This window comes from Agelaius phoeniceus, chromosome 29 (genome assembly GCF_051311805.1).
Source record: "Agelaius phoeniceus isolate bAgePho1 chromosome 29, bAgePho1.hap1, whole genome shotgun sequence".
Taxonomy (NCBI): Eukaryota; Metazoa; Chordata; class Aves; order Passeriformes; family Icteridae; genus Agelaius; species Agelaius phoeniceus.
In genome coordinates this window covers 4560984-4573082 of record NC_135293.1, presented here as the reverse complement: position 1 = coordinate 4573082, position 12099 = coordinate 4560984, and the positions used below count along the sequence as shown (strand labels likewise).

General features: G+C 61.0%; 1 protein-coding gene across 2 annotated transcripts in view; it reads left to right on the top strand.

Annotated features, from left to right (window-relative positions):
* The window catches only part of CSNK1G2 (casein kinase 1 gamma 2), a 42730-nt gene extending 31893 nt beyond the window's left edge, over positions 1-10837 (top strand). The window contains exons 3-13 of one of the 2 annotated variants that reach the window (XM_054650340.2): positions 2868-2908; positions 3422-3491; positions 3790-3938; positions 4764-4998; positions 5180-5265; positions 5610-5694; positions 5769-5917; positions 6321-6404; positions 7879-7983; positions 9742-9848; positions 10327-10837. In XM_054650340.2, coding sequence (XP_054506315.1) covers positions 2868-2908; positions 3422-3491; positions 3790-3938; positions 4764-4998; positions 5180-5265; positions 5610-5694; positions 5769-5917; positions 6321-6404; positions 7879-7983; positions 9742-9848; positions 10327-10381 — 1166 coding nt within the window. In that variant the 3' untranslated portion in view covers positions 10382-10837. The remainder of the gene's footprint in view (positions 1-2867; positions 2909-3421; positions 3492-3789; positions 3939-4763; positions 4999-5179; positions 5266-5609; positions 5695-5768; positions 5918-6320; positions 6405-7878; positions 7984-9741; positions 9849-10326) is intronic. The other variant, XM_054650339.2, reaches the window with a different exon arrangement.
* Positions 10838-12099: the final 1262 nt, after the last annotated feature.

Sequence of the window (12099 nt, the reverse complement as noted above, 5' to 3'; positions counted from 1 at the left end):
TTCCTCCTCACAGGGAGGGGCTGGAGCATGTCCAGAGGCAGGAATGGGGCTGGGGAAGGGTCTGGAGCACCAGGAGGGGCTCAGGGAGCTGGGAAGGGGCTCAGCCTGGAGCAAAGGAGGCTCAGGGGGCCCTTGTGGCTCTGCACAGCTCCTGACGGGGGGGACAGCCCAGGGGCCGGGCTGTGCTCCAGGGAACAGGGACAGGAGCAGAGGGAACGGCCTCAGGCTGGGCCAGAGGAGGTTAAATTGGAAATTGAGAAAATTTCTTCTCAGAAAGTGTTGGGAAGCATTGGAACAGACTGCCCAGGGTAGGAGTGGAGTCACCACCCACAAAGTGTTCGAACAATGTGTGAAAGTGGCACTTGGGGACATGGGCTAATGTGAACATGGTGGTGCTGCTGGCTGATGGTCAGAGTGGTGATCTGAAAGGTCTTTTCCCACCTTAATGCCTCTGTGATTCCGTGGCTCTGAGCTGCTGGGATGGGGACCCAGCTGGGAGCCAGAGCAGAGCCAGGCTCCTCCTGACGTGCAGGGGCAGGTGCTGGGCTCTGCTGCCAAATCCCTGGGCAGGCCCAGCACAGAGAGGCAGCTCCAGCCCCAGCCCCAGGCCTGGCTGCCCTCAGCCTGTTCTGATCCCTCTCTGCATCCTGCAGGTGCTGCCAGCTGCGTTTGGAGGCACCTCTGGCACCCAGCCGGGCAAAGGCCCCTGCAGTGCAAATATTTGCTTTCTGCCAGCCATCTCACCACTTTTCTCTTTTATTTCCTTTCAAAAGCACCTTTTGTGCTGCAGGTCCTGCCTGCTCCAGTCCTCCTAGGCACTCCCTGGGCTCTGGGTGTCAAGAGTTGCCCCCTTGTGAACACTGGGGCAGAGGGGGTGGCTCCAGGAGCTGGAGTGGGGAATTCCCTGCCATGGAAGGAATTCTCCCTCCTTGCTCTTTTGCTTTTTCTTTTCTCTTGGTTTATTAATCTCATGACAGGCCAGTTCTGCTATTTGCACCTTTTTTAATTCAGAAAGGGGAAGCAGAGGGTGGTGATTTGACCAGTCCACACCCTCTCTGCTCCCCATCTTGTCCATCAGCTGTGTCCAAGCCCCCAAGGAAGGGCTGAACCAGAGGAGCACCAAATTATTTTGACTCATTTTTGGGCTGGGAGAATGCTGCCAGCTCCAGAGCCTTGTTGCACTCTGGTAGCTTTTTGTGCCACCACTGACTGTGTGGTGGGGACAGGACAGATGCCACTGCTGGGGATTCTCCTGCCTCCATCCCTTCTCCCTCCCTGCTGAGTCCATTTTGCAGTGTGCCTCTGGCAGTTTTCCTGCCATGTTAGATTTTTCCCCCTTCAAATCCTGCCTGACCTCAGGGAAAATCCAGCTGTGAGTTTTCTGATCCCATGTTGCTGCCCTGAAGGCAGCAGTAATTGTTTTGGACTGCACTGTAGGGCCCTGTGGAGCTGTGCACAGGTCTGGGGGTGTCCCACGTGCTCCCCAGGAAATGTCAGTGTGTGATGGGACAAACCCCTGGATGTGGCACACGCTGTGTTCACCAGACTTCCCTCCCTCCCTCCCTCCCAAATCCCTTCCTCCCTAATCACTGTGAAGGGATTTGCTTTATGCAGAAGCAGCAGACAAAGTGGCTTGGCAGAGTCCCCTGGGATGGGAGAGGGTCAGGGAGGCAGCAGGACTGAGCCCCTCCTTGGCTGCAGAGCCCATCCCTGGGAGGAGCTGCTCCATTAATATCTCCCATTCATCCCTCTCCCCGTAATCCTGGCGCTCAGCAGCTGCCTCTGATGTCACCCAGCCAGGATTTATGGCTGCTTCAGGTGGAGAGCAGCAGTGGGAGCAGATGAAATCTTAGGCCAGGAGGAGCTTGTTCCCTGTGCAAATTGCTTGGAGAAAATCCGAGGAGACAGATGCAGCTCCATCAGATACCCACATGCCAGGCTTGGGGATCCCTGCTGCCCTTAACCCCCACCTGCCCGGGCTCCTGCAGGCACAGGGAGCACTCAGAGCTGTTCCTGCACACCTTTAATCTTGGCCTTTAGGGGCCTGGGCAGAGATTGTGCTGCTGCTTCCCAGGTGTGTCCTCTTTTCCTCAGCCCCTGGTTTTGGGGGGATGTGGAGGCACCCTGAGCTCAACCTTCCTGTGGGTATAGTGTGAAAAGTCCTCTGCAGGTGTGGAGCCCTCTGGGGGTGTTGTACAGGGTGCTGGGTGCCACAGCTGCTCCTTCACTGCCCTGGGCTCTTCCTGCAGCCTTCAGCTCCTCATACAGTCTGGGCCACGCCATGGATCTGCTCCTGGCCTCCCCTGTGCCCTTGGGTGGGCAGGACCATCCCCAGGGATGAGGTTCATTCACACACTCCTGTGCCATTCCCAGGAGTGACCCCAGCCCTGGGGGACAGATTCCCACCTGCCTGTGGTGCCCTCAGACCAGTGCCACTTGTGCCAGTGCTCCTGGGTGTCCCTCCTCCCTGCCACCCTTTGCAGGCTCCCCCTGGCCATACCTCAGTGTCCCCCAACTCTGGCCATCCCTCCATAGCCCCCTCCCCCTGGGGGGCTGGAGAAGCACCAAGTCTCAGCCTTGTCCCATCCCTGCTGCTGCCCCCTCCCATCAGCCTTGGCTCCAGCCCCAGGAGCCTCCCCATCCCAGAGGAATCCACATTCCCCACCTGGGGATAATTAGCAGGCGTGTTGCAACTCCCCACAGTGGATTCTGCTCCCCGTGCCTTGAGGCTCCTTCAGGTGTTGTGGGAGCTGCAGAACCTGTTCAGAATGTTTTTGAGCCCAGGAGCCCTCAGGGACAGCCGTGGATGTGTGGTGGGGGTGATGCAGGATCTGCTTTTCATCTCCTTTTTGTGTCTCTCCCCGCAGGGAAGAATCTCTACACAAACGAATACGTAGCTATCAAATTGGTGAGTGGCTGTCAGAGCAGGGAGTTCCTCCGTGGTCGGGGTGGGGGATGTTCCAGCCATTGGGAAGGAGGCCTCTCCCCTTTCTCCCATGGTGTTGGGCTGGGATGTGATGGATGTGGTGGCTGGGTGGCTGTGCTGGGAATTGAGGGCAGTCTGGGAGCACACATCATTGCAGCTGGGGCGATCCAGGTCTGGGCAGGGAAGAGCTGAGTCTTGCTTCTCCCAGCCCTCAGCATGGCCTGTGCTGTGCTCAGCCAGTGCCAGCAGCAGAGAGGGTGGCCCCACTGGTACCTGATCCCATTAATGTTTTCCCCTCTCTGGATGAGATGATCTGGCTCCCATATGGGCTGATTCTCTCTCATCATCCCCTGAGGCTTCATCTCTATTTTATACCACTTACTCCCAACCCCAAATGCTCTCAGTCCAGCTCCTGCCAGCATGTGAAAGATGTGTCTGACACCCAGACCCCCTAAACATCTTCCTACATAACTGTTTTCCTTTCTCTCCTCCAAGGAACCCATAAAATCCCGGGCCCCCCAGCTGCACCTGGAGTATCGGTTCTACAAACAGCTCGGCAATGCAGGTACGGGCTGGGCTGCCCTGGGGAGCTGCTGGGAGAGAGGCTTTCCCTAAATGTGACTCTGCAACTTCACCCCCAGCTGGAGCTCCTGCCCATCTGCTCCACAGGGTTTCACACAGATGCCTTGTCTCATCTTTGATCTCTTCTGATTTAGTTCTTTGCCCCCACCACCCCCGCAGCAGAGTCAGGGATGCAGATGGAGCCAGGCTGGCTGTGCAGGGACATCCCCCCTGCAGTGGCATGGCTGTGACAGAGTGGCCCTGCTGCAGCCCCTGCACAGCCCCTGCTCCATCTCTTGCAGAAGGAATTCCTCAGGTTTACTACTTTGGCCCCTGTGGGAAGTACAACGCCATGGTGTTGGAGCTGCTCGGACCCAGCCTGGAAGATCTCTTTGATCTGTGTGATCGAACCTTCACACTCAAAACTGTCCTGATGATTGCCATCCAGCTGGTGAGTGCAGCCCTGCACAGCTCCCCTGCAGCCCTGCATGGCTCCCCTGCAGCCCTGCATGGCTGCCCTGGGGAGCAGGGGGTGTGTGGGCACCATGGGCAGGCAGCATGGGCATCCCATGGGGAATGGGGGGAAGATGCTGGCACAACCCAGCCTGGCTCACCTGGTCCCTTCTGAGGGGGAGCTCTCCACCCTTCTCAGCCCCTCTCTGAGCCTTGACAAGCCTCTAAGTGTGCCCAGAGCATCTCAGTGTGTGCCTGTGACCGTGTTCACAGGGGTCTGAGGATGAGGGAAGAGACGAGGATCTGACTCCATGTTTCAGAAGGCTTGATTTATTATTTTATGATATATATTATATTAAAACTATACTAAAAGAATAGAAGAAAGGATTTCATCAGAAGGCTAGCTAAGAATAGCAAAAGAAGGAATGAATAACAAAGGCTTCTATCTTGGACAGAGAGTCCGAGCCAGCTGGGCTGTGATTGGCCATTAATTAGAAACAACTCTATGAGACCAATCCCAGATCTACTTGTTGCATTCCACAGCAGCAGATAATCATTGTTTACATTGTTTTTGAGGCTTTTCAGCTTTTCAGGAGGAAAAATCCTAAGGAAAGGATTTTTCATAAAAGATGTCTGTGATTTTTCATAAAAGATGTGCTGGCCTGGGGCTGTGTCCCATGGTGGGAAGGAGCTGATGTGTCCATCCTTGGGGCTGGGGCTGAGGGGAGCAGGGGAGAGGTGGCCAGAGCAGGGCCCAGGGCAGGGGTGTGCAGGACACAGGGTGGGGCTCTGCCCTGGCACTGACACCTCCCTCCTGCCCCAGATCACACGGATGGAGTATGTGCACACCAAAAGCCTGATCTACAGAGATGTGAAGCCTGAGAACTTCCTGGTGGGGCGGCCGGGCAGCAAGCGGCAGCACACCATCCACATCATCGATTTTGGCCTGGCCAAAGAGTACATCGACCCCGAGACCAAAAAACACATCCCCTACCGAGAGCACAAGAGCCTGACAGGGACAGCACGTTACATGAGCATCAACACCCACCTGGGGAAAGGTGTGTGGGCACAGGAGCCAGCCCTGCCTCCTGCTGAAGGGAGGGACTGCAGGGCAGGGGTGCCAGAGGTGGGCATGGGGACAAGCTGCCTCTCCTGCTCTTCAGGGTGCTGCAGGACCTGGGGGCTGCACAGGGACAGTGGCTCTAGTGGGAACTGACCCATGTCTCTTTCTCCATGCAGAACAAAGCCGCAGGGACGACCTGGAAGCATTAGGGCACATGTTTATGTACTTCCTCCGTGGGAGCCTTCCTTGGCAAGGCCTCAAGGTAACTGCCAGCTCCTGCTGCCCCTGGGCATGGCTTCCTGTGGGTGTGGCTCTGCCCTGGCATGGGCAGGGGGAAGGTTTGGCCCCTGGGGTGTTGGAGGGTTAGCACCCTGCCAGCTCTGAGCTGTGCCAGGCCCTTGCAGTGCTCTGCAGGTCTCCCTGTGTCCTCCCAGCTGCTCTCACAGTGGCTGTCCTGGAAACCCTGGGGTTTGTCCTCCAGACCTGCCCGGGGAGGGAGTTTCCTGGGAAGGAGTTACCTGGGAAAGGGGGCCCAAGCAATCACACACGGTGTGACAGCCCAGGGCAGTGCCTGGCCCCTGTGCTGACCCCCCTTGTCCCTGCCAGGCCGACACACTAAAGGAGAGGTACCAGAAGATCGGTGACACCAAAAGAGCCACCCCGGTGGAGGTGCTCTGTGAGAACTTCCCAGGTGAGAGCTGTGCCCAGCCCAGCCCCCTGCCCTGAGCCCCCTGTGCCTGTCCCCTGAGCCCCCTGTCCCCACAGAGGAGATGGCCACGTACCTGCGCTACGTGCGGCGCCTGGATTTCTTTGAGAAGCCCGACTACGACTACCTGAGGAAGCTCTTCACGGACTTGTTCGAGAGGAACGGTTACGTGTTCGACTACGAATACGACTGGGCAGGGAAACCTCTGGTGAGTGAGAGCCCAGGGCCTGGGGGCACAGGGGGAGGCACCCCAGGGAGCAGGGACAGCAGGACAGCAGCCAGGGAGGAGGTGGCTCTCAGCCATCCCAGCCACACACTGTGTCCAGGGATGAGCTTCACCCTCCTCACCAGTCACAGCTCCAGGGCTGGGACACAGGAATTTGAGGCTCTTGGAGCCAAGGGGACCCCAACAGCTGAGCTCTTTCACCTCACTGCCATGGGTGCATTCCTTGGGCTCACTGCAGCCAGATACCAAGCATGGCACTGCTGGGGCAGGGGCAGGGGCAGTGATCAGGCCCTGCTTCTGGGGGGTTTGGATGTTTGGCCAGAGGCTGGGTCTGGCTGCGGGGTGTTGGGAGGGACTGCACTGACATTGTCCTTTGTGTCCCCAGCCCACCCCCATTGGCACGATGCACAGCGAGGTGCAGGTGCAGCCCCCGAACAGAGACAAAGCACAGCCACACACCAAACACCAGGTGAGCAATGGCACAGCCTGCCTGGGGCAGGGGACCATGGGCTGGGCAGCTCAGGCTGCAGCTCCAGGGACGTGGAGCCCAGCAGGGATGGTGGCAGGGACTGGAACATGGCTTTCCCTCAGTGCTGTCTGTGGGAGGAGTTCCCTCCCACAGCACTGGGTCTGTGGCTCACCTGGGCCCAGGGCAATGTCCCTGTGGCCTGGCAGAACAGGGAGGAGGCACTGTGGGGGCTGAAGTGTGACTGGGGGGTGCCAGGCCTGGACATCAGCTGGTGAGGGGCAGGGTCCAGCCTGGGGTGTGGGCTTGGTGCAGGCTGAGACACCTCTGCTCACTGTCTCCATGGGGAGACTCACTGCTCTGCTTGTGATGCCCTTCCATTGATGGGACAGTGACATGGGACAAGGGAGGGCAGGACTGGGGGGCAGCTTGGCTGCATTTTGTCCCATGCTGGGGCTGCCTCTGTTCTGGGAACGGGCAGGGCACAGGGAGCCCAGCCCGGGGCAGGGATCAGGCAGAGCTGTATGGGAAAGGGTCCAGGCTGCTCAGAACTGCTCCAGTGCTGTGGCCTGTCCTGCCCTAGTGCAGGACACGTGTCCTGGCACTGCTGCCACTGAGAGCAAACCTCATGTGTTTCCAGCAGTCCTGTACAAACCCTTGTCCTCCCAAACCTCCTTGGGGGCAGAGCACCTGCAAAGGGGCTGGAGCAGGGGGTACAGTGCCCTGTCCTCCCCAGGCTGCTCCTGCCCAGCACAGGGAGCCTGGCAGGGCTTCCTCAGGGAGAGGAAAATGTCAAATCCATCACCTCTGGCTCATTTCTGGGAGCTGACTCCCAGTAAGGTCTGCTGTGTGCCCGCACCCCAGGGAAGTGCCATGGTGGATGTCCCTTCTCCAGAGCAGGGGGAAGAGCAAAGCACAGAGCTCCCAGAGCACAGGAGCAGTGTCCAGCCTGGGGACACAGGGTGTCCAAGCCCTGGCTGGGGACACAGGGTGTCCCCACAGCTCTGGGGCCGTGCTGTGCTCACTGGGGGAGGGTTTGGCCCAGCTCGTGGCACACAGGCCCTCCCGAGCCCTGCGTCGTCCTGGGGATGCGGCGTCACCTGGGCCTGGCTGCAGCTCCGGCTCTGCTGCCCCAGCCCACTCCCAAACACGGCCCCCAGCCCTGCTGGAGCTGGCCCTGCTCCAGGGGCTGCGTGGGGCTGGCCCTGGGGTGTGTGTGTAGGTGGCAGGGGGACACAGACCCCCGTTGTCACCGCAGGGACTGCTCTGGGAGCCGCCGGGATGGTGCTGCACGGGTGCCCTCCGCAATCACCAACTCGAGCTGCTCCGGTCATGTTTTTGCTTTTGCATGTCTTATTTTCTCGACTCCCTTTGCCACTTTTCCCACCCTTTCCCTCCACTTCTCCCTTCTCTTCCCCATTCTCCCTCTTTTTCTTTTGTTTCTTTTCATTCTGTTCCTCCTGCCTGTCGCGAGCAGCCGCCCGAGGGGACGGAGTTGTGGGATCCTCAGGCCGGTGGGCAGCCTGCCGAGGAGCCTTTGGGAGCTCACCTGGCAGCCGGCAGGCTCGGGGGGTCCGTGCAGGTACATGAAACCTCCTGGGGCAGGGCGGGCACGGGAGGGAGCGGAGCCACCCTGGGCCTCGTGGCCGCCCGCGGAGCCGGGATCAGCCCCGCTCCCCCGCCCCAGGGCTGCACATCCCGGGGTCCTGCCCACGTGCTGCCTGTCCCTGTGGTGTGACCGGATGCTCACGGCTCACAGACGAGGCTGGTGCTGCTTCCTGGGGGCTGCTGGGCTCCCTTGGTGCTGCCAGGGGAATTAGAGGTGGTTGGGGATGGATGGATGGATAGGGATGGATGGATGGATAGGGATGGATGGATAGGGATGGATGGATAGGGATGGATGGATGGATGGATGGATGGATGGATGGATGGATGGATGGATGGATGGATGGATGGATGGATGGATGGATGGATGGAAGATGGATGGATGGATGGATGGATGGATGGCAGGCACACTGCAGCACAGCAGCTGGGTGAGCGTTGCTCTGCCCCCAGTGCCGCTCGTCTGAGCAGGGACTTCTCTGCACCTCCTTGACTGGAGCCCTGGCTCCAAGCCCTGCTTCTCCTCCCTTCCTGGGCACTCCTTGGCCGTGTCCCCTGCCGTGGCCCTGCCTTGGTCCTGTGCTGGCGCCGTCAGCCCCGTGCTCGCCGCCCTCGCCGCCTCCTGCCCGCTCCGCTCAGCCCTGCCTGGGCCTGGGGGTCCCTCCCTCATGGATGGTGGCACATCCATGCTGGGTCCCCTGGCTGGGCCTGCGCCGCTTCCTCTGTCTCTGCTTCCGTCCCCGCTGCTCTTGCTCGTTCCTGCTGCTCCACGGGGACTCTGCTGGTGCTTGGCCCCAGGCCTGGGCACAGCTCCTGCTGTTGCCATCATGGGGCCGGGCGCTCTGTGGTGCCAGGCAGGCCCGGGCACTCCGAGGGCCCAGCTCATGCTCTGCCTCGCTCCTCCTGTCCCTCATCCCCTTCCTCCTCCCCAGTCCTGCTCTGCAAACCCTCCTGCCGTGCTCCGCCTGCGCCCGGCACTGTGGGGTGATGTGCAGGGGTCTCTGTGCTGGTGTCAGGGGCTGGAGCCTGACGTGGCCCTGCTGCCTGGGCACTGCCTGTCGGTTGTCCCTGCTGCCTGGGCACTGCCTGTTGGGTGGCAGCTCCTCCAAGGGGCTGGGGAAGGCCCAGAGTCCTTGCTGGGGCCGAGCAGCTTGGAGAGTGTTTGGCCTGTGCATCCCCAGGGAGCTCCTGGCTTTGCCTGTGGGCAGCAGGCACAGGATGGCAGTTCGGGCATCCCACAGTTGCCTCGGTGGCTTGGATGTCCTCCTGGCCCTGGCACTGTGGCTGACCCTGCTGCCCTGGTGAGTGGGCAGGAGCTCAGGGATGCCTGAGCCCTCAGGGTAGGCACTGGGCTGAGTCTTGGTGCTGGGAAGCAGAAGTCGTGTCCAGATGCTCAGCTGTGGGAAGGGCTCCTTGGAGCTGTCAGCTTTGCCAGGCCCTGTCTCTCACCCACTCTGGAGCTGGCTGCTCTCATGCCCCTCTCCTGGTGCAGGGGCTCCCAGGAGCTGGGATCCTTCCAGGGCTGTTCTGAGGGGCTCAGAGCTCTCTGTTGTGATGGGGCTCTTGGGGAGCACCGAGGCTGAGCACTGCGGTTTGGCTGAGGGCACCATCTGCCACCAAGGGCACCTCGGTGCTCCTGGGCAGAGCTGGGTGGTCTCCTGGGTGCCTCCTGTGCCCCTCAGGAGGGGAAGGGCTGCAGACCCCTGGGCTGCCCCCGCTGACACTCATCTCTCCGCAGGTGATGAGCTCCACCAATGGAGAGCTGAACACAGATGACCCGACGGCAGGACATTCGAACGCCCCCATCACAGCCCCCACCGAGGTGGAGGTGACAGACGATACAAAGTAAGGCCCCAGCCCTGCCCCTCACCAGTGCTGGGCTGGAGGAGGGCTCAGCAGCTGCCCCAGGATGCCTTGTCCAGTGCCCTCCAGCCCAGCTGTCCCCTGGCACCCCGTGAGAGGTGTCCCTGCAGGGCCACCACCACCCCAGCCCTTCCCATCTCGCCCTGCCCAAGGCTCCCGCACAGAGGGGCACGGATGGGTTTGGGACTGCTCCTTCTCTGGAGTCCCTGCCTGGCCCTGGCTCATGGCCTTGTGTGCCATGGTCAGTGTCACCCCCCTGGTTGGTGCCATTTGCTGTGGCAGGTGTCACTTTTGGTGTCACTTGCGGTGCTCCCAGTCCAGCCCCCGCCGTGTACCAGGGGCACTTGGTGGAGCAGCTCTGCCCACGTGGAGCTCACCAAGGCACCGAGGGGTTTCTGTCCTCTCTGACCCCGGGGCTGCTGCTGCACCCTCCGTGCTGACGGGTCCCCTCTGTCCCCAGGTGCTGCTGTTTCTTCAAGAGAAGGAAGAGGAAAACCACCAAGCGTCGCAAGTGAGCAGCCGGGGCCGGGCGGAGCGGCGAGCGCCGGCTCCTCTCCCTCTGGCCGTGGCTGGATCTTGCCCCGCGGAGCCCGCGGCCCCTGGGGCTGGACGGGGACGGGGGGGCCGGGCCGGACGGGCTCCCCCAGCGCCCCACGCGCAGCTGGGGAGCGGGGCCTCCCCAAACTGCTTGTCCTTTCCTCCGCCACTCGTGGCCGTTTACTCGAACCAAGCCCAACTTCGCTGAAGTTCCTGCGTCCGTCAAACAGAAAAAAAAAGAAAAAGAGAAAAACCCACGGCGTCACTTGCTTTGAGTTTATAACCGGTCTGAAATGGGGATCAACTACAGACTCTGACCCGTCGCTGTCAGAAGAAGACGAAGACAATTTCAAGAGCAGTGGGCTAAGGAGGAATATTTTTTTTTTCTGTTGCTTCTTTGTCTCTTAAGTTAATTTAAAGTGAGTCTCGGTGCAGAGTGCTGAGTCGTCAGTCTTTGACCGTCATCTTCAGTGTTACCGAATTCTGCTCTTCCTTCCGGCCCCGCCCCGCGTCCCCGCCGGGTCCCCTCGGTCAGTGGCGAGCGCTGGGCTCGGAGCGGCCCCGCTCGGGCGGGGAGAGCCGGGGCCGCGCGGGGCGGGGAGAGGAAACGCGTTTACAGTTCATTTACGATGCACTTTTGCGAGCAATACAGGCGCCGTCCGGTCCCGCCGAGAGCAGGTCCGAGACTCCCAGGGGCTGGGGGACACAGGGACGGGGACGGCCGAGACCAAAGGGACCCATGAATGGCGGTGGCAAAGCAGGGAGGGGAAGCGAAGCGGCCTCGTCTCTGGTGCTGCCATGTCTTGGGGCTGGATGTTTCCACGAGAGCTGTAGGTGTGGGCACGGCTTGATGGCCTCTTGGTTTTACAGCCTGAGCCCCCCGAGGCCCCGGGGGGCCGGGGCTGGGCCGGGCCGGGGTGGAGCGGTGGAATCCCCACCAGGGCATCCCCCGGATCCTCCCGGCCTCTCCTGGGGCTGGGGAAATGCAGGTTTTGGAACTGACCCACGGACACCCCCCGCACCCCCGCGTTCCTCGGCACCCCCAGGGCACTGCAGCTCCCCACGTGAATGACCCCGTGCGCTGTCGTGTGTATTGATCGTGACACTTTGGGGGGGGGACACACACTTATCTTTACCAAAACCCTGATGTTCTGCCCCAAAGAAGGGGCTGAGGCTGTGCTGGGGGGGCGGGGGAGGGATGGGACCATCTGTGGCTGCTTTGAAACATTTGTCCAAACTGACCATCTCGGGGGGCTGGAGACCCCGCATTGTGGAGGGGCTGGGGGGGCGTGGGGTCTCCCACGGGGCCGTGCCCTCCCCACGGCCCCTCTTCATCCTCAATTCGGGATTGACCCCGCCTTTGGCTTGTCCGGGCTGCGGCCCCAGCTGCTGCCGCGTCCCTGGCCACGGCGGGAAGGGGACGTGCAACGTTTGACCTCGTGTCCCCAGCGAGGCGAACAAACGAATTTTAAAAATCGCCTTAAAATTTTCACTGGAAGTGGTCCCTTGGCAGCGCGTCGGCTCAGAGCAGCCCCGGCAGAGGCCGAAGAGGAGCCGCGGAGGGGAAGGGGAGGCGGCCCCGAGGGTGTGCCCGGCGTGCCCGGCTCCGTGCGCGCTCCCTCGGCCGCCGGGGCCGGGCCCGAGCCCGGGACTCTCTGTCCTTCCAGCGAGGAGTCCAAATACTGCGATTGTACGT